The following is a 20781-nucleotide window of genomic DNA, read 5'->3' on the forward strand; positions in this document are numbered from 1 at the left end:
CCGGCGGCGATCCTGGGGACACACGGGTCTGCTCAGTATTATAAAATAACCAAAAAATAAAAAAAGTCATTAATTTCTACACCAGTAAGAAAAAACAATTCTTTGCACTTACCTAACATTTGATTGTCTAAAAAACATTTTGTTTAGTCTTTCAACAAAAGAAAGATAAAATGACAGAGCTAGTGTCTCGCTTCTGTACGCACTTTATTTTTTTTTTTTTTTTTTAAAAACTTTTTAGTGTTTAACACCATTTGAGACAATGATTTCTGTTTGAAACTAAATGAGACAACTCGAGGGTTTGGACATGCGATATTCCTACTACACGCACGAGTATTTTATACTCAGGGATCCTGGTACTGTACAGTGCTTCTCTACAGTAAGAAAATATTCCAAACTATTTTCTTATTTCTTTTTTTTTTTTAATAAAATATTTTTTTTTTCTCAAAGGGTTTTTTTCCTTTCTTTTTTTTTTTTTGTGTTTTTTTTGTTTGTTTTGTTTTCTCTTTTTAAATCAACACATAAAAGTTAATGGAATGAGTCATGTTCCACTAAGAGTAAAATAATTATAATAATAACAAGAATGTACATTAGGACGAGCTTGGTCCATAAAAAGGAACATGTAACTACGGTATTGCTTTACATCCACGCAGCAGATATATACAACTTGGCACATTAAAAACCGGATTTCTTAGAAGAACACCTAAAACAGGACTGGATATGCATGTGTACGTCTGAGACAGGAAAGCAAAGCCACCGTCCGGGGGCAGCCCCGCCCCGGGGGCCGGCGGGACAATCGCGACAATCGCGACAGTGGCCACGGGGTGGGGCCAGCGGACGCTCGGCTGTCACCAGCACACGAGGGTAGTGTTAGCAGTTGATAAATTCTACAGCTCACGACAAACACTCGCTCGGATACTGCCTGACGGGCACGGAGTGAAAGGGTCCTTGGGGTTGGTTTTTTTTTTTGGTTTTTTTTTTTTTCCCTTTTTTTTTTGTTTTAACGGATTTTTTTATTTGCACAACACACGAGACACACGAGAACCACAGCTTATCAAAAAAACCAACAGCAATGGTGGCGTCAGGAGCTGACTTCGCTTTTATAAAATTTCTCTGCAGAAAAAAAGTGAAAAAAAACTCACAGCCCACACCCTCCCCCCACACAGCAAGTGCCTCCTCCCCGCGCTCCTGCCCTGCTCCAAGGGCCTCTGGAAGCTTCTCCTTGGCACAGACCACAGGGACGCTGCTCAGCTGTCCCACGGCGACCCTCGCGCTCGGCTGGGGACTCCTCTCTTCTGGAACTTGTGCAAATCAGAGGCCTCAGCTTCAGGGCAGCTTTTTCTTTAAAGCCACTGGGCCTTTGCTCTCCCCTCTGGATTCCTGGATTCCCTTCCCTGGCGGTGCTGAGGGTGGCTGGGACAATGCCAGGTTAGCAGTGACCGTGGGGAACATCCTCCTCAGAGTAACTCAGTCCTTTTCCTCTGCCCTTCCTATTATTATTATTTTTTTTTAATTTTTTTTTTGGGTGTTTTTTCTCCTCTGAGTGGGAATATCAAGCAAAAATAAATTAAATTTGACCATCCTGGACAATAACCACGAGGTTTCCTCAGTACCTAACATCAATACAAGGCACGCCCACCAACACACACACCAAGAGCACTGCAGAGCAGGGTGGGCACCGTGCCAGCCCGGCCCCCCAGGTGCTACTGTTTGTATTTTGTCAGTTTGCTGCTGTGCCCCAGCCCAGACAGAGCCCAGAGCTCGGCTGCCCCTCCTGGCTCACTTCCTGAAGCTGCTCTCGGGGATGCTCAGCGTGCGGCGCCGCAGCTTCCGGCCCGAGCCCTCCTCCAGTAGGTAGGTGACATCGATGGCTGCAACAGAGCACAGGGCCACAGGGCATTTCAGTCACTGCAGGGCTGAAAAAGGCTGCAAAAGACCTCCAGGGTCATCAGATCTAAGCTGGGAGCAGTACTGAAGACAGCACGGAGCGCTGCCTCCCACACAAAATTCCTGTTTCCTCATTCCTGGCTCTTTCAAGGATTTTTCCCTCCAGGAAATCCAAGCCATGCCTGGACAAGGTGCTGAGTGACCCCAGCCCGGAGCCATGGCTGGATCAGACAACCTCCAAAAATCCTCCCAACCCCCGTGAAGCATCAGTCCATGACTGGCGTTGAACAGACTGGACAGGGCTCATCCTGGGCTTCAGTTTAAAAGCAGGGTCACACTTCACCAGTGTGCCCTTATCCCACAGCAGACAACACCTACAGCAGGTACTCAGAACCAAAGGAAAGCTCATGAAAGGTCCAAAGAGACTTTCCAAATTCCCCTCAGTCTTTCCTGGCCTGTTTCTTAAGTTACTCCATTGTAGATATGGAATGATAGGGGGCAGTTAGTTTGTGGAAAGGCTTTGTGGTTATTAAAAATGTTATGTAAAAAAAATTTAAAATACGATGCAAAAAAAAAAAAAATTAAAAATATGATACAAAACAGTGTCAATTGTAAGAAATTTCACTTGGATTTAGTGGATTTCTGTTGCAAAGAAAAACGTGGCTGCAAAGAAAACTGATTTTCTTAATGCCCACTAGCAAGAAATTCACACAAAAACATTCATTTTACCAACACAGCTCAGCCAAGCCACCCCAGACCCACAGGAGACCCAGAGGCTGTGCAAGCAGAGCCTGAACTCACCGTTTTTCCCTGGGATTTTCTCTAGGAGGTTGAGCAGGATCTGGTTGAGCCTCTCCCTCTGGAGGTGCCGCCGCTCCTCGGGGCTGCAGAGCGGCCTCGTGTCCGAGGGGTTCTCGTCCCCCTTCTTGTCAGCCTCGCAGCTCTCGCTGGGCACGGGCTCCTTGTTGGGCTCCTCGGGGCTGGGCAGCTCCCCTGGAGCCTGCTCAGGGGCCCCCAGCACCTCCTCCATCAGGGGCAGGGAATCTTCCTCTTGGTTTAAGTCTTTGATCTGTGGTTTCGAGCGATCCGATTTCCAGGATGACCTTGCAGGAAAAAAGGGGTTTGAACAGAAGTTTTTCACCTGAAAGGATAATTCTCAGCGAGTCCAGGACTCATCCATGGGCTGGGGATCCCTGGAGCTCAATTTCTTCCCTCCATCCCTGCACTCACACCCACCAGTGCTACAGCTTTATCTGCGTCGCACCAAACACAGCTTTGAAAAACAAATGGATTTTTATTTTCAGTTGCAAAAAATTTTACTTTCAAGAATACTTCAGCCCAGCCCTTAATGGGATGTTCTTGCAGGCTCTGTCAGATCTGGGCTCTGACTGCCCCACAGACACAGGCAGCAGGTCCAGGACCTGGGTTCCTCCATCTGGGAAGGCTGGAGCCTCCTGTTTTGGGCATCTCCTCACTCAGCTGCTTCTTTCTGACTTTCAAATGGCTCCTTTCTTTTCCTGATGTACATTATTAAGGCTGCCTATCCCTCCTCACTTGCTCCCTTTTATCTCTCTGAAAGTTTAGAGAGCTTTAAATAATTTAAACTTCTTATTTCCCTAGCACCCAGGGGAAAGGGGGAGAAGGAGAGTGGGCACAACAAACAAACATTATTTCATCTCTTCTCAACAATCTGGGAGGGGAGACTCACCTGCCTCCATTCCTCTTGTAGTTGTCTGGCACATAATGAGGCTGCAACAACAATAAAGATTATGATCAATACCAAATCAAATTCACAATGGAAGGAAGTGCTGCTCTATCAAATACTCTGAAAGTGCCAATGCAGGACACTGTGGAAAGGCTGCTGCACCTCAAAGAGACTTCACAGGAGGGGAGGCACAACCATGTAATAAGATAAATTAGAGCCAGACTTGTCTGATTCTTCACATCTTCTAAATAAATTTCAAGCCACAGACCATCATGATGAGAATCATCTTTGCTTTCTGCACAGCACGAGTCTGGAACCTTTCAAAGCCACTACAAAAGCCTCTGCTCCAGGAAGAGCAGAGTTCACTTGCAGAAGGTTTGCAGCTCTGCCACCTCTGAGTCTCTCTCTGAGCTCCCCATCACCATCCCTTGAGCACCTCTTTGCCTCTCAACTGCAGGTTCTGTTACACCAGTTTTTTTTCCAAGTTTGCTTTCCAGCCAGCTTTCCCCCCAGGCTGTGCATATCACAGAATCATGGAATGACTGACGTTGGAAAATCCCTCCCAGAGCATCCAGCCCAAGCTGTGCCCAATCCCACCTTGTCCCCAGCCCAGAGCTCTGAGTGCCACCTCCAGGTGTTCCTTGGACACCTCCAGGGATGGCACTCCAAACCTCCCTGGGTTTGGAGGGAGGCTTGGATGGGGACTCCAAAACTCTGAGTTTGGAGGGAGGTCTGGATGGGGACTCCCAACCTCCCTGGATTTGGAGGGAGGTTTGGATAGGGTTTCCAAACCTCCCTGCCAAGGCCTGACCACCCTTTCCAAGAGGGAATTCCTCCTGATGTCCAGCCTGAGCCTCTCCTGACACAACTTGAGGCCTTTTCCTCTTGTCCTGTCCCTTGTTCCTTGGCAGCAGAGCCCGACCTCCACCTAAAGCATCAGCTCCCTCTGCCTGAGCAAGCTTCATCTACCAACACCCAGGAACTTTCCAGAACTCCATCCAGCCTCCTAAAAACAGGTGAGGAAGCTGAGAGCAAAGGCACTCACTGAGAAATCCCTCTTGGGAGTGAGTTTCTTGGGGAAGTGGTCGAAGGCGTAGGGCTTGGTGCACACGGGGTAGCGGTTGCGGTGGATCTTGTAGAAGAGGTGAGCTGATTTATCCAGGCGGTAATCACAGATGTAAACATCCTGCTCCTTCACACCCTTCGGCCTCCCTGGCACCAGAACAAGGAGAAAACAGTCATGGACTGAGGGGGAAACACGTGGTTTGTCACAGTGTCCCTGCTGGCTCTCTCACTCAGAAGCCCAGCAGGTCAGAACCTGCATGCTCCGATTGAACACTTCCCCAACTTTCACAGACACAATTATCAACTGCCATCGTTCTCCCTGCCCACTGCTGTCCCTCTTCAGACAGGAATCCCTGCAAAGCCATGGCATGTCCTCAGCTCTGAGCCACACAGACATCCCCCACGGCCTCTGCACAGCAGGAACCACTCCAGTGCATGTCCTTGCTTCCAGAGCAGAGTGGATCTGTCCCAGTGCCTGGTTCAGGGTAAGGATGACGTTGGCTGGTGCCCAGCAGTGCCCACCCTCAGCCCAGCACTCTCCAGGGTGCCCTGCTCTGCCAGCAGGGCCAGCACAGGGTTAGGGTTAGGGTTAGCTGGCCACAGGATGCTCCACACCACGGAGGGTCCAGCCCAGTGGGGGTGGCTGAGATCCCCAGGCAGTGCTGGGGAGTGGCTGCACTGGGCATCACTTCCTGGGGTTTATTCACAGAATCATGGAGTGGTTTGTGCTGGAAGGGACTTAAATCTCATCCCATTCCACCCTGCCATGGGCAGGGACACCTTCCACTGTCCCAGGCTGCTCCAAGCCTGGCTTGGACACTTCCAGGGATCCAGGAGCAGCCACAGCTTCTCTATGCAACCTGAGCCAAGGCCTCCCCCCACTCACAGGTAAGAATTTCCTGTTTATCCAATCTAAATTATCTCCTTTTCAGGTTGAAGCCATTCCCTCTTGTCCTGTCACTCCAGTTCACCTTCCTTCTAGCCCCTTCAGATACTGGACACCTCTCTTTCTGTAACCTCCCTTTCCATTACTACTACTGCTATCATTATTACTACTACAATATTTTAATTTATTCCAACCATGAAACTGTTTTTATCCCAACCCCTGGGTTTTAACTTTTCCCAGTCCCCTCCCCATCCCAGGGGGAGTGAGTGTCTGGGTAACGCTGAGCTTCCAGCAGGGGTTAAACCACCACAGCCCAGTGCCCAGATGCTTAGGGATGTGTTTAATCCTCACCTTTGCAGTAGGTGTAGAGGTCTAGCACACAGCAGGTCCCCACCACGGCCTCCAGGGGGATGATTTCATACAGGGGCACCCGGAAGAGCTCGTTGTGGTAGAACTTCCGAGACGGGGAATGGTGCGTTTCGTGTGGACGGAAATAGTGGTGGCCAAAGGCAAAGCGCTCCTCCCTGAGGTGCAAGGGACACAAACACCAATCAGCCACCACACAAGTCACTCAATGCCCCCTGCTTTGTTCTGGGTTCCCTCTCTTGCACTTGGCTGTGATGAACAGCAGAGTCACCAAGTGTTCCGTGTCCCACTGCCCACCCTCCCAGCCAGGTTTCCATGGCACAGCAGACTGTGACTGGGCAGGGCACAGCACAGCTGTCACTGCACCCACAATCTGTCCCAGCACTGAGGAAATCTGAGGGGCTCTCTGAGGTTGAGATGACCCCGAGGTGTTAGCAAGTCTCTTTTTCCCAGCCCTGTGACCGAAGAAGTCAAGGTTCCTCAGTTCTGCTTTTCAAGGTTGTTTATTTTCTCTTATCCAGAACATTCTTTCTCTGACCCACTGAGGTCTGTCTGACACACTGCCTGCCCTTGGGGTGGTGTCAACATTTTATACTAAAAACTACGTGTACTTTATTTACAATAATTTTCCAATACCTATCACCTATGTTAGACAGTCTGTCTCTACTCTAAACCAATCGAGAAGTTTCATCATCACACCAAAAGATGGAGGACAAGAAGAAGGAGAAGAAGGACAGGACACGCCCAGATTCCTCCATCTTGCCTCTTGAACCCTCATTCTAAAACCCCCAAAATTCTATTTTTTCACCCTGTGACAAACTATCATTCTACTCAAACTCTTGTGGCTTGTAATCTTCACTCAAAGCCGGTAATTTTTTCCATGGGTTAAAATCGAAGGCACAGTGTTTTTGACTCTGTGCCAAGGCCTCTGAGCCTCTTGCCAGGGTCCCGAGCCATCCAGGGCAGTCAGAGGAATGTCCTGGGTTCTGACAGAAATCCATCCATTCCTATCTCTGACCCTTTGCTTACACCTCCAACCTCACGTGCTTCCACCGTGCGGCTGTGGAGCACAAGCTCCAGCTGGGAACTCCCAACCTCTGCACCTTGCTCATTCCTGCATCCTTAAGGTGAGACTTCCATGAAATTCCTGTGCTTTGGCAGGCAGGCCAAGGGGATGGCTCAAACCCAAAGGTTTCTGGCACATACTTCTCGTTTTTCCAGAGTTTCTCGATGCGGAAGATGTCGAGCTTGTCGCGGTTGATGTGGGACAGCAGCCGGTAGGATTGCCGCACCGGGTGCCCGTCGGGGGTCCTGCGGCTGTCTCTCATCAGGTACACACAGTCACCTGCCCAGGGACACAAAGGACACACCTGTGAAGAGCCTGGCCTGAGCCCAGCACAGAACCACAGGAAATAACCACACAATCACAGAATAATGAGGTTGGAAGAGACCTCGAAGATCATGGAGTCCAACCTATGCCCTGACACCTCAACTCAGAATCTAGACTACAGCACCAAGTGCCACGTCCAGCCTTTTTCTAAACACACCCAGAGATGGTGATTCCATCACCTCCCTGGGAAGAGCATTCCAGTACTTTATTACCCTTTCAGTGAAACATTTTCTCCTAATATCCAACCTATCCCTTCCCTGAGGTGGCTGAGACTGTGTCCTCTTGTTCTGCCAGTTGCTGCCTGGTGGAAGAGACCGACCCCCAACTGTCTAGAACCTCCCTTCAGGAAGTTGTAGAGAGCAATAAAGTCACCTCTAAGCCTCCTCTTCTCCAGGCTACACAACCCCAGCTCCTCCAAACATTCATAATCATTAAAATGAACTCAACCTAATGCTGGATTGTAAGGAATGACACGAACCCACTGCAGAACCTGCCAAGAGCACTCAGATGTTTTTCACAGCAGCTTTACAGAAAAACTACCCACAACTTTCCATGTCCAGACTGAAAACACCAACCTGTAAGGGATCAAAACCATGACAAACCACAGGATATGTAAACATGTCAGTCATGATTAGGAAAAGGTGTAGGAATTAGTGATGGCTGCAGTAAATCTGTGACAGAGAAGATACTTACAGAGGAGGTTACTATTAAGAAAATAAATCCTGTCCTGAGAAGCCCCAAGCCTTTGGTTATTCCAGCAGAATTCCAATGAGATGTAGAGCTCAGGAAAGGTAAGCAATGCAAAAAGGACTGAACAAACTGGCACTGCTGGCAATCAAAAAGTATTTCCCAAGGGCAAACCCTAAGCTTAAATTGATTCATTTTGCCCCATAAAAGGATTCACTCCTTAATTTCTCTGCTCTGACCTGTGAAATCCCAGAATGACCTGGGTTGGAAAGGGTTTTAAAGACCATAAAGACCCACCCCCCTGCCATGTGCAGAGATATCTCCCACTAGACCAAGCTGCTCAGAGCTCCATCCCACCTGGCCTTAAGCATTTCCAGGGCTGGGAAGAGATTCCACTTCTTCTGTTATTTACCTAAAAATGACCAAAACCTGGGAGGTCCCAAGTCATAAAACTCCCCTGGGTAGGAGCAGAGGTCACACAGCAGAATGTTCTGGCTGGCAGCAGCAGCTGCTCAGGAGGAGAAAGCACAGAACAGGCAAGCCAAGGAAAAGCCTCCCCGTGCTGCCCCTGCCTTTCTGCTGTTTATGGACTTTCAGAGCCAAAGGCTGGAGCTTTGGGGATTAATCCTTCTTCCAAGTATTTGTCTAATCCTTTTTGGAACCATTTACACTCTGACCTCTCCACCCTCCTGTGGCAAGGCTTGCCACAGTCCAGTCATGATTCTGTAAAAAAATCCTGCCTAGAGTTTAACTGATTTCTGTTTGTCCCCTCATTTCTGCACCGTTGCACCTTCCTGAGCTACATTTCAGACCTTCATCACCCACCCTCCAAATCACCTGGGCTGACTCTGTCCTCAGAAAAGATGATCCAGATCAGATTATCTTTGTTATCCTTGTTTTTACAGGTAGTGAGATCCTCTGTGCAGTGGGATGTCAGAGCAGCACAGGGCAGGCAGACACCCCAGCAGTTACAGAAGGGCACAAGCACTCTGCTCTTTTGTGCACAACCATTTCTGATACTCCCTTTGCCTTTTTGACTCAGGCAGAACATTTTTTTCTCATGTTTCCATTAAATTACAATGACTCCTGGGGGCTGTTTTTGCTATTTTTTCCCCTGTTTTTGCATATGTGTAGTTATGGCTGTTGGCCTTCCATGGATATTTGGTGTTATTAATTACTTGTGAAAAATTAAAGTATTTTTGGCAGAGTAATGCCACAAGTGGCAGTTTCTACTTGGGAAAAATGGAAGTATTTTTGAAAGGGTAATGCCACAAGTGGCAGCTTCCACCTGTGAAAAATGGAAATATTTTTGACAGAGTGATGCCACAAGTGGCAGCTTCTACTTGTGAAAAATGGAAGTATTTTTGCCACAAGTGGCAGCTTCCACTTGGGAAAAATCAAAGTATTTTTGACACAAGTGGCAGCTTCCACTTGGGAAAAATCAAAGTATTTTTGACACAAGTGGCAGCTTCCACTTGGGAAAAATGAAAATATTTTTGACAGAGTAATGCCACTAGTGACAGCTTCCACTTGTGAAAAATGGAAGTATTTTTGGCAGGGTGATTGGCATATTTTTGGAAGTATTTTTGGCAAAATGGAAGTATTTTTGGCAGGGTGATGCCAGAGATCCCTGCACACTGCTGGCCCCAGAGGCAGCACCCACCTTGGCGGAGCAGCAGATCATCCCTCAAGAGGCAGATGTAATAAACACAGCCAGGCTGGGCATAGTGGGGCCGAGGGATCATGGGAACCTCCTGCAGGGAAAAAAGAAAGGGAGCTGTGAGATTTATAACATAGGAAGTAGTTGGTTGTAGGCTTTTTGTTTATAAGGTGTTATATAACATTCTGACCCAACAGCATGATCTTACAGAGTTTATTTTGTTTTTTTTGATTTATCACTTTTATTTCTTTTTATTGTAATGTGGATATTTTTGTCTAATAAGGTCTTACTACACGTATGTAATATGTAACATATTACATATGTTTTTATTATAACATCTAAATTTTAGCTTATTTTATACAATTACATTACTATACTACAAAACTTTTTATCATCTTATTTAAGATGATATAATATATATATGTTTTTATCCATATATGTGATCTTATTTAAGATGATATAATATATATGTTTTTATCCATATATGTGATCTTATTTAAGATGATATAATATATATTTTTTTATCCATATATGTGTATATATATGTATTATAGATATATATTTTCTAACTTAAAGTATATTCTTACTTATAACTATAAAAGCATAAGTTTATGGTTTTTCTAATCAATGTTTGTGTATTTTGCTTTCATTTCAATTTAGGCTTCTTCTAAGGCTACAAATCAAACCCTCTTGAGTCTGTTAAGGTTTCTGTGTTTCTGATTCCCACATCACCCTATGGAAATACGCAGAGAAAAACTGAGAAAAAACCAGAAAAACTGAGAAAAAACCAGAGAAAAACTGACCCCTCATGGAACTGCACCTAAATCAAGGAAGCTCCACCAATCCCAAAAGACACAAATTCAGAACACAAACACAAAACAAACCCCTAAGGAGCTGATGTAGTTTTATAAGAGTAGCAGGAAGGAGAGTTTTGTTTTACCCTGTTCACAGCTCGAGGTTCACACTGCTCACACAGGTAGTGCTCAACGTCCGAGTTCACACCCATGCAGTCACAGTGCTGCCACACCTGGAAGAACAGGTACAGCCCAATCACAAAATCCTGGCACTGATTATAGCTGCAAACCACATTTTCTCAACAAATATTAAGGAAAGCAAGAAAATAAGCTTCACACAGGGAAGTCAAGATAATCTATGAACTATTTCACACCACGTCAGCAAACAGACAAGATCTCCATGCAACAGAAGTGTCTTTGCCTTCGAGACTGAAGCATTCACGAAATAAACAACTTTACAGCAACCCACAGCAGCTCATGAAGACCCAAGACCCAGCAACACCTCGATGCTCACCATGCACTTTTCACACTGGATCATGAGCCCCTCGTCCTTGTAGAGGCCGCAGATGCAGCGGATGACGTCCTCGTCCTTCTCGTGCCCGTTGTCCTTGTCGCACACCGAGGTCTCGCTGCTGTCGGCCTCGCTCGCCGTCTCGCCCACGATCTCGTCGATCTGCGCCGAGGCCTCGTGCCGCGCGTTGTAGTAGGCCTTGCGCAGCCGGCACACGTCCCGCCCCGTCGGGGACTTCCTGCCATAGTATTTCTGTAAAAAGCACAAAAAAACCCAAAAAGTGCTTTATTTCCTTTATTTCCTGTCTGTGCACACCTGGGAGGCCTGGTGGCCTCTCCATCTCCCTCATGACTCTGGCCAGAGTAGTAGTAGGCCTTGCGCAGCCAGCACACGTCCCGCCATGTCGGGGACTTCCTGCCGTAGTATTTCTGTAAAAAGCACAAAAAAACCCAAAAAGTGCTTTATTTCCTTTATTTCCTGTCTGTGCACACCTGGGAGGCCTGGTGGCCTCTCCATCTCCCTCATGACTCTGGCCAGAGTAGTAGTAGGCCTTGCGCAGCCGGCACAGGTCCCGCCCCGTCAGGGACTTCCTGCCGTAGTATTTCCTGACTCTGGCCAGCATTGTAGTAGGCCTTGCATAGCCTGCCCCATTGGGGACTTCCTGGTGTAGTATTTCTGCAAAAATCACCAAAAAACCCCCAAAATGTGCTTCATTTCCTGTTTAGCTCCTGGGAAGGGTTCTCCCTACAGCTGCAGCCCCACAGCTGGGGTGAAGTCTCCATCTCCCTCCTGACTCTGCCAGCAGATGCATAGATGTGACACGGGGAGGACTGAGAGCAGCCCTGGGAGGAGGATTTGGGGTGATGGGTGACCAAAAACTCAACGTGCCCTGGCCCTGTGTTCACAGCCCAGAAACCACCCCTGTCCTGAGCTGCATCCAAGGAACACGGGCAGCAGATCAAGGAAAGGGATTCTTCCTCTCTGCTCTGCTCTCCTGAAGGTGCTGTGTCCAGTTCCAGGGCCCCCAGTGTAAGAAGGACATGGAAATGCTGGAGCAGGTCCAGAGGAGACCACGAAGTTGCTGAGGGGACTGGAGCCAGGCTGGGAATGTCCAGCCTGGAGAACAGAAGGTTGTGTGGAGACCTCAGACCTTGCAGGACCTAAAGGGGCTCCAGGGAAGCTGGAGAGGGACTGCTCATCAGGAACTGGAGTGACAGGACAAGGGGAATGGGTTCAGACTGAAAAAGAGAGAATTTAGGATGGATATAATGGGGGAAATTCTTCCCTGTGAGAGTGGGCAGGCCCTGGCACAGGTGCCCAGAGCAGCTGTGGCTGTCCCTGGATCCCTGGAAGGGCTCCAGTCCAGCATGGACAGGGCTTGGAGCAGCCTGGGACAGTGGAAGGTGTCCCTGCCATGGCAAGGGGTGGAATGGGATGAGCTTTAAGGTCCCTTCCAGCCCAAACCATTCCATGATTCTGTGACTCCATGACATCTCATACTGAAAAACAGGGTATCCCTTCCAAAAAGAATGAGAATTTCTTTAGATCAGCTATTCCTGAGTGTCCTTGACCTCCTCTGTGACCTAAGGCATTTCTCATGATTTGCTATTGAGGCCTCATCAGTAATGGATCAGCACAAGTTCTCTTCCTCCAGAATAAATTTCTTCTTTTATTCCTGTAAGAGCATTAAAGGAGGGCACAGAGAAATACACAGAGAAATACTGAGAAAGAAACAGAGAAAAATTAACCCCTCATGGAACTGAACCTAAATCAAGGAAGCTTCACCAATCCCAAAAGATACAAATTCTAAATACAAATACAAAAAAAGCCCCTAAGGAGCTGCTGTAGTAAGGAGCAGCTGTAAGGAGCAGCTTTCAGGCCAGACAGAGCCTCACCTCTGCATTCCTGAAGACCTTCAGCATGTCCCCATCAAAAGCTTCCACAGTTTTGTAGTAACCAGTCAGGATCTGCTTCTCAATCGTGGCGAGGTCCAAGGGGTCAGAGATCTTTTCATAATAGTCTGCATTTCTACAACAGGAATGTTGGCACAATGTCAGGCTCAGCAGCAATTCCCACTGTGCAGATCCATCAGAGAAAGCAGCTCTGGGAAGGCACAACTTACTTTTTCTTTGGGGGCAGGTTCAGGAGAGGAGCTGCCAGCGCCTGCCTGGAGGAGTCTGCAACAGGAACAGAGCTTAGTGACATCACTGGAGTGAAACTTCCAAAGAAAAGTAAATTACAACATTTAATCTGGGTTAAAAAAAAGGCTTTTCTGTTATCTGAGCCGAGGGGAATTTAAATGCTTCTGCATTTCTAGATGTCGGTGCCTGTAATTGCAGTACAGGTAGAACAAGGATAACAATTTCTGATTTTTTCTGGAATTCTGAAAAATCAACATCTGCAGATTCTGGTGATAAAGCAGGGGGTTGAGGCTAAAGCAAAGTGATTATTGGTAAGGGAGTTGAGGCTAAGGATTATTGGTAAGGGAAGAAATTTTAAAAAACAGGAGTTATTTAACACCCTGTATTTTTCCAGCATTTCCTATTCACAGAGCCCGTTTCCAGAGGCTGAAAACACACCCACAGAGACGTTTTTAAAGAGAATCACCTTCACCTTTGTAGGCTATGATGCTGTCACATATCTCCTTGAAGATCTGAGCCAGGCGGGCGGCACGAGCCACCTCCAGGTTCTCCTCGGCCGCCGCCAAGCGCCGCGTCCGCACCGAGCGTGACGTCTGCAGCGCCGAGAACTGGGTCATGAACACATCTGAGAGAGCACGACAGGGTCACCTCCACATTGCACACACACGGCACAGCGCTGGCTTTTTGCAAATATTAGAGCGGGTTCTCTATGTGCAGTGTTAAAGTAACTTTGTTGTACAGATACGGTTTTTATTTCTGTCGTTAATTAAGGTTAGACATAGCAGTGAAATAGCTGATATGTGTTATAGATACACGTTATAATACTGGGTTTTTGTAAATATTACAATGGATCCTATATCTGTGGTGGTAAAGTAACTTTGTTGTAAATATACGGTTTTTATTTCTGTTGTTAATTAAGCTTACACATATTAGTGAAATATAGCTGATATGTGTTACAGGTATATATTATAATATTGGCTTTTCACTAATATTAAAATTGGTGAGTTCACTGCATGGCTGATAAAATTCCATCATCCCACTGGGAGATGTTCCATTTTGTCATTCCTATACCCCTATCTTTGCCTGAGAGCCTCTTAATTTCAAAATTACATTAATTCAGAGGGAGGGCTTTACATTTTCCATTTCTGCCTTCCTCAGCAGACACCTGCCTTGTAAAACCAAGACAAATGCACACCAACACTGCAAGTCACTCATTCCAAGAGTGGACTGACAGAGTTTAACCCCTTGTGTCCCGGGTGGCTGAGTGGCCTCACCTGATTTGATGTTGCCATCGTCGCGGCAGATCCCGTTCCAGCGCGTGTACAGCGACGAGCTGTGCATGCTGTCACTGACGTGCTTCACCTCCTCCTGCTTCTGCCTGATCTTCTCCCAGTTCCGCACCAAGAACACGTGGTGTTTCAGCACAAAATTCCTGCAGGGATTAGGCAGCTAGTCAAGAAGCTATTTTTACTGGAAAATTTATTTTTTAACATGGGGAAAAGCTGGATATTCAGTGGTGTAATCTGTGTCTCCTCTGTGGAGGGGAATTCCAGCCTGGCTGCTCAAGGAGAAAGCTGCTTTTTACTGAAAAATTCATTCTTTAACATAGGGAAAAGCTGGATATTCAGAGGTGTAATCTGTGTCTCCTCTGTGGAGGGGAATTCCAGCCTGGCTGCTCAAGGAGAAGTAAAGCTGCTTTTTACTGAAAAATTCATCCTTTAATGTGGGGGAAAAGCTGGATATTCAGTGGTGTAATCTGTGCCTTCTCTCCTCAGTGGAGAGGAATTCCAGCCTGGCTGCTCAAGGAGAACTAAAAGCTGCATCCTCAGCAATTTCAGGATGCCCCATCTTCTAGAAGAACACATCAGTATTTGCAAGAACTCCATTTCTGAGGCAAATCTCCCTGAAATCAGCCCTCACCTTTCCCTGTTGGACATGGGCTTCATCTGTAGCTGAGGTGTCAGCCTGGTTGGGGCATTCACACTTTCACTGGGTTCCTCAGGGATGTGGCCCCTCTGGAAAACAAGATTTTTCTGATAGACAGGAAAAACAGTGCCAAGAACTCAGCAAAGCAGTTCCTGAGACAGAACCTGCAGCATTACTCTACTGTATTTCTGTTTCAAGTTTGGGTTTCAAGTTTAAAATTTACAAAACCACCAGTTTTTGGTCTGGTGGCACAGACTGATTTCCCATCAACCTCACCCACCCAAACTCTGTCTTTCCTACTTACTCTCTTCTTTAGTTTGTGCTTTGACTTCCTCTTCTCTTTCGACCTCCCAGGTCTTCTGTGGGTGCTCACAGGCTGGTTGCTTTTGCTTGAGAGTCCATTCATGCGTTGACTTTTACCCCCAATAATTCCTCTGCATTTGTCAAAGCCACATTTGCAGAGTTGCTTTGAGGAAAAAGAAAAAATCCAATAAACCCCAAAGGCCTAGATTCTATCTCAATATTAAAAAGAACATTTTCTGCCTAATACAACACGACAGGTTTTGTTAATTTTTACACTTTATGGAACTGTTAGGGCTTAGTGAGATTTTTCAAGGTCTCACAGTGGGTTTTTTACCTGTTTTTCAACATTAAATGAGTGGAAGTTGTAGTCATAGGTGAGCTCAGTCCCAGCAGGCATGTCCTTCAGTGCATACAGCCCAATCCTATACACACCATTCACAGACCTGGGGGCAAAATACAATTAAATATCCCAAAAATTCAACATAAAATCATCTTTGTGCACGGAGTGGCAGTGTTAGAGACAGGCAGCAACACCTCTGCTGTGCCCTGGCTTATGCTAAAAGGAGTTTTTAGCAGTTCTTTTATTTATCTCTTACAATAAACTTTGAAAGCTAAAAAGTGAACAGCACATTTAACAAGAGTAGTAATGCCAGGGTGTCCCCACCCTCACAGGGAACATTTCCTTCCCAATATTCCATCTAAGCTAGCAGTGGGAAGACATTGCCCCTTGTTCTGTCACTCCAGGCCCTTGTAAATGATCTCTCTCCTTCTTTCCTGCAGCTCCTTCAGGTACCAGAAGGACACAATTAGGTCACTTGGAGCTTCTCTTCTCCAGGCTGAGCAACCCCAATTCTCTCAGCCTTTCCTCACAGCAGAGCTGCTTCTTCCCTCTGATTAATTTGGTGCCTCCTCCAGACCCACTCCAGCAGCTCCACGTCCTGTGCTGGGACCCCAGCTCTGCAGGAGGGGTCTCACCTGGGGAGGGCAGAATCCTCTCTGTCTCTTCAACTATTTCATTTAGAGTTGGATTTTCAAATGTAAAACTTTACTATTGCTTAAATCTAGAATTATCTGAGAACCACACGCTACTCTGATGTACAATGACTCCTGTTCTACCATCTGCAAATCAGTCACTACAAATCCCTCAGCAGTGCTGGTATTTTGGCCTCTGACTGGCCAATAACTTAAAACAATTCCCCTGTTGGACAAACAATCTCCAAACCACATTCAAAGCAGCAAAACACAGGAGAAGCAAAGGAGATAATATTGTTTTCCTTTTTCTCAGCTTCACAGGAGAGAAATCCTGGGCAATGGATTTTTCCAGAAAATATGATGGTGACAATATTACACTAACACTATACTGTATTAAAGAGATACTAGACTAAAGAGATACTATACTAAAAAGATACTAAAGAGATACTATACTAAAGAGAGACTAAAGAAAAACCCATGACTGTCTGAGACAGTCACCACACAGCTTTGACCCAATAGGCAAACCAATCCAAACAACCATCACCAGATGGGTCTAATTAACAAATCACTTTTGGTAAACAATCTCCATAACATATTCCACATGTGCCAAACAACAAGAGCAGCAAGTAGAGACAAGAATTGCTCTTCTCTGAAATTCTCACTGCCTTCTCCAGGAAAAATCCTGGGAGAGAGAATTACGACTCTGTTCGTATATGTGAATACCACAACTCCCCTCCCTATTTTTAGGTCTGACTCTCTCAGCTGAACTGGTTCTCTGTCTCTCTGGGTGCTGCAGGGGGCAGAAGCCCTCTCCTCACCATTTCTGCATCTCACAGTTGGGGTTGCAGCTGTGGTTGATGAAGCGAGCCTCGTTGCCCATGCGGTAGCTGTCGATGACCATGCCGCTGTCCAGGTTCAGGCAGTAATGGTCACTGTGGTTGTGGTACTGCTCAATCATCCTGTTCCTGCGGGGCAACAAAGGGTTAATCTTGTCATTCTGCCTGTCCCCACACAGCACACAGGGAGTGGCACAGGGAGAGCACATCTCAGAGAGGGTTTTTGTCTTGGCTTGGAAATGGGGGTGCGTGTTCTACTCCTATTTGTGGGGCAGTTCTCTTTATCTCTTCCATAAACAATCGTTTATTGTATTTTTTTTTAAATTTTCTTCCCTAGTAAAGAACTGTTATTTCTGCTCCCATATATTTGCCTGAGAGCCCCTTAATTTCAAAATTATAACAATTCAGAGGGAGGGGGTTCACATTTTCCATTTCCATTCCTTAGCAGACATGTATCTTGCCAAAACAAGACAGTTGTGAAGAAAAAGCAATGATAATCTTTAACATTTTATAGAACCCTACACCTAGAGCTGGAGGAAAACCATTATTGTGCCTATTTCTATAAGACCAGGCCACTGACAGAGCTTGGGTTAGAATTTAGAAATTTGCTCTTCTGGAATGCTCCCTTTTGGGTTCTGCAGATCATTTGTACACATTTCACGGATGGAGGAGAAAATGCAAGTGTACACTCCTTGGGGTGTCTGTGCATGCACGTGTTCACAAGCAGCTTCCTCCTGGGGAGTGGGCAGGTTCTGGAACCATCCCTGGACCACGAGAGCACAGGGACAGGAGTCAGAGCTTATCTCTGCATGAGGAGAGAGCAGCTGCCTTCTGTGGAGCTCTGGGAGCAGCCAGTCCCTCCAACCTCACACGTGCCACAGAGCTAACAGACAATTTCTGTCTTTCAATGTTTCCACTTCTTCACTTGTTTCCACTTGTCCCCTCCAGCCCCACTCTGCCCCTCAGTTCCACCTGGTTCTCACCCCAAATCCTGCAGAGCTCTCATTTCACATCCAGTCACTTGTTGCATTTTGCATTTATAGTTCCACCTGGTTCTCACCCCAAATCCTGCAGAGCTCTCATTTCACATCCAGTCACTTGTTGCATTTTGCATTTACAGGGCAGATGATCCATTTCAAACATTAATCACCCCCCAATACTGGACTGGGAAAAACCTGGTTAACCAAAACCCCCAGAATTCTAAACCTTCCTTTTCCCCCTCATCCTCCCCTTTGTTCCTGCCTGAGGATATCCCAACCATGACCAATTAGAATTTCCCAATCTAAGGAAAACATGCATGACCTAGAGTAGAATTTGTAATTATACTATAAAATAAATATATATAAAAACATAAATATATATAAAAATAAATATAAATAAAGATATAAACATATATAAATATATATATATATAAGGATATAAATATAAATATATATTATATATAAAAAATATGATACTATCAAATATGTAATTATGACACCAATATTGCAAGTTACTCATTCCAAGGGTCTCTACACTGGATTTACAAAGAATTTAACTCTCCATGTGCCTAAAGGTTATTTGTGAGCCTTCCATATTAAATGCATTTAGCATTTACAAGGCAGATGATCCATTTCAAATATTAACAATCAGAATTTCTATAAATATATAATATATGAATATAAAATTAGAATTATAGATGATTATAAATATATATTTTAGAGAAGTATAGACACATAAATATAAAAATGTATATAAATTATATATCTAATGATTTCTATTGATATATAAATCAATAATAAATCAATATAAAAATCAATTTATAAATCAATATAAAATCAGTATTACATACATTATGTCCATATGACTCAATAACAAATCCATACACAAAGAAATAAATCAATTACAATAAAAGCAGTTATTCAGACACTAAAATGCTGCTTGTTTTTAAGGTGTAATCCCTTAAATTAAATCCTGACACAGTGATCCCTGCCCAGCCCAGGGCTGTTCAATGGGGATTGCGCTGGGATTTTCCTGGGAGAAAGGGGCAGGGCAGGGTGGGGCCTCCCCTGCTACAGCTGCAGCTCCTGCTGGCCGTGCCCCTGCCATGGGGACACACCTGGCACTGCCCCTCTGCCTGCCCAAGGCACAGTGTCCCCAGAGTGTCCCCAGAGAGTGGGGCACAGCCCAGGGGGGACACAGCCGGGGGGGGACATGAGAACAGGAGGGGACACAGCACAGGGGGGACATGAGAACAGGAGGGACACAGCCGGGGGGGGACATGAGAACAGGAGGGGACACAGCCCAGGGGGTGACACCAGCCGAGGAGGGACATGAGCATGGGGGGCACAGCCCAGGAGGGGACACAGCACAGGGTGGGACAGGAGCACAGGGGGGACACAAGCACAGAGGTTGGACAGAGCACAGGAGGGACATGAACCCAGAGGGGGACACAGCCCAGGGGGAACACAAGCACAGGAGGGGACACAGCACAAGGGGGACAGGAGCACAGGGCGGTGACACAGTCCAGGGGGGGACACAGCCCAGGAGGGGACAGAGCACAGGGGTGACACAGTCCAGGGGGGACACAGCCCAGGAGGGGACAGAGCACAGCAGGGGACAGGAGCACAGGGGGGTGACACAGCCCAGGAGGGGACCTGGAGCTGCTCCTGTGACTGCTCCACCATCCCAGGGCCGGAATGAGCCAGAGCCTGGGGCTGAGCTGGGAGGGAACTGCTCTGACTGGGAGCAACTGGGAGTGGTGGGGGGGTGAGCTGCTCCTGTGACTGCTCCACCATCCCAGGGCCAGAAGGAGCCAGAGCCTGGGGCTGAGCTGGGAGGGAACTGCTCTGACTGGGAGCAACTGGGAGTGGTGGGGGGGTCAGCAGTGACAATGTGGGGGAGCCAGAGCTGCTCCAGGAGGGTCCAACTGGGAATTTGCCTCCCTGTGCTGATGCCTCTGCTGCAGGGGTGCACCCAGCACGAGTCTGCTCCCAGGAGATGATGAGAAACAATCCATTTCTAACCTGTTCAGGCAATCCTCCACACAGCCCTTCCCACTGTCATCCTCTGGCTTCTTACAATTGCAGGTGGTGGCCTCGTAGCCAGAGAGAGGTTTGACATCCACATAGACATCTGCAGAGGAAAAAAAAATTAAAAAAAAAAAGAAAAAACCAAACCCAAACAGGGAAAAGAATTATTTTCAGGTGAAAAAACCAGAACTGTTTATCAACAGTATTTTCATTCCAATCAGTAAAGGAAAAAAAAGCAGGTGGAAGTGTCTTTGGTAGGACAAAGCAGGACAGAAAGGAGGGTGTCACATGAAAATTCCACAGTTTAGTAATAAGATTTTACTTACTGGAACGGATTTTTTTATAAAGTGGGACATCTGGCTTTTTATACAACTAAAAGGAAGAGAAAGAAAATTTTAATACATTGTATAAGTGCATCTGTTATTCAAAAGGATCAGGGAAATGATGTTCTGTACATAGACAACTGTTCTGTAATCATTACTAGAAATCTGTGCTCTCTTCTCTAGGCTCAGACTGCATTAACAAACAGGTCCCAAAAAGGACCTGAATAAGTAGAATTTGGGCTTGCTGAGACAGTGGAGCAGTTTGTTCACACATGATTTATTCTGTGTGCCCAGAGCAATGTGGCAAACAGCTGTCCTGAG

At 46.4% G+C, this 20781-nt stretch overlaps 1 protein-coding gene across 1 annotated transcript in view; it reads right to left on the reverse strand.

The window, feature by feature from the left end:
- Nucleotides 1-985: 985 nt before the first annotated feature.
- The window catches only part of ASH1L (ASH1 like histone lysine methyltransferase), a 57265-nt gene continuing 37469 nt past the window's right edge, over nt 986-20781 (reverse strand). The window contains exons 11-28 of the mRNA XM_041464893.1: nt 20166-20240; nt 17109-17358; nt 15653-15761; nt 15320-15481; nt 15010-15104; nt 14364-14521; nt 13562-13714; nt 13071-13125; nt 12844-12976; nt 10952-11200; nt 10584-10670; nt 9647-9737; nt 7113-7251; nt 5892-6064; nt 4635-4801; nt 3593-3633; nt 2686-2987; nt 986-1868 (exon numbers count right to left, since the gene is read on the reverse strand). Coding sequence (XP_041320827.1) covers nt 1777-1868; nt 2686-2987; nt 3593-3633; nt 4635-4801; nt 5892-6064; nt 7113-7251; nt 9647-9737; nt 10584-10670; nt 10952-11200; nt 12844-12976; nt 13071-13125; nt 13562-13714; nt 14364-14521; nt 15010-15104; nt 15320-15481; nt 15653-15761; nt 17109-17358; nt 20166-20240 — 2531 coding nt within the window. The 3' untranslated portion in view covers nt 986-1776. The remainder of the gene's footprint in view (nt 1869-2685; nt 2988-3592; nt 3634-4634; nt 4802-5891; nt 6065-7112; nt 7252-9646; nt 9738-10583; nt 10671-10951; nt 11201-12843; nt 12977-13070; nt 13126-13561; nt 13715-14363; nt 14522-15009; nt 15105-15319; nt 15482-15652; nt 15762-17108; nt 17359-20165; nt 20241-20781) is intronic.

This window comes from Pyrgilauda ruficollis, unplaced genomic scaffold (assembly GCF_017590135.1).
Source record: "Pyrgilauda ruficollis isolate IOZ18807 unplaced genomic scaffold, ASM1759013v1 scaffold185, whole genome shotgun sequence".
Classification (NCBI taxonomy): Eukaryota; Metazoa; Chordata; class Aves; order Passeriformes; family Passeridae; genus Pyrgilauda; species Pyrgilauda ruficollis.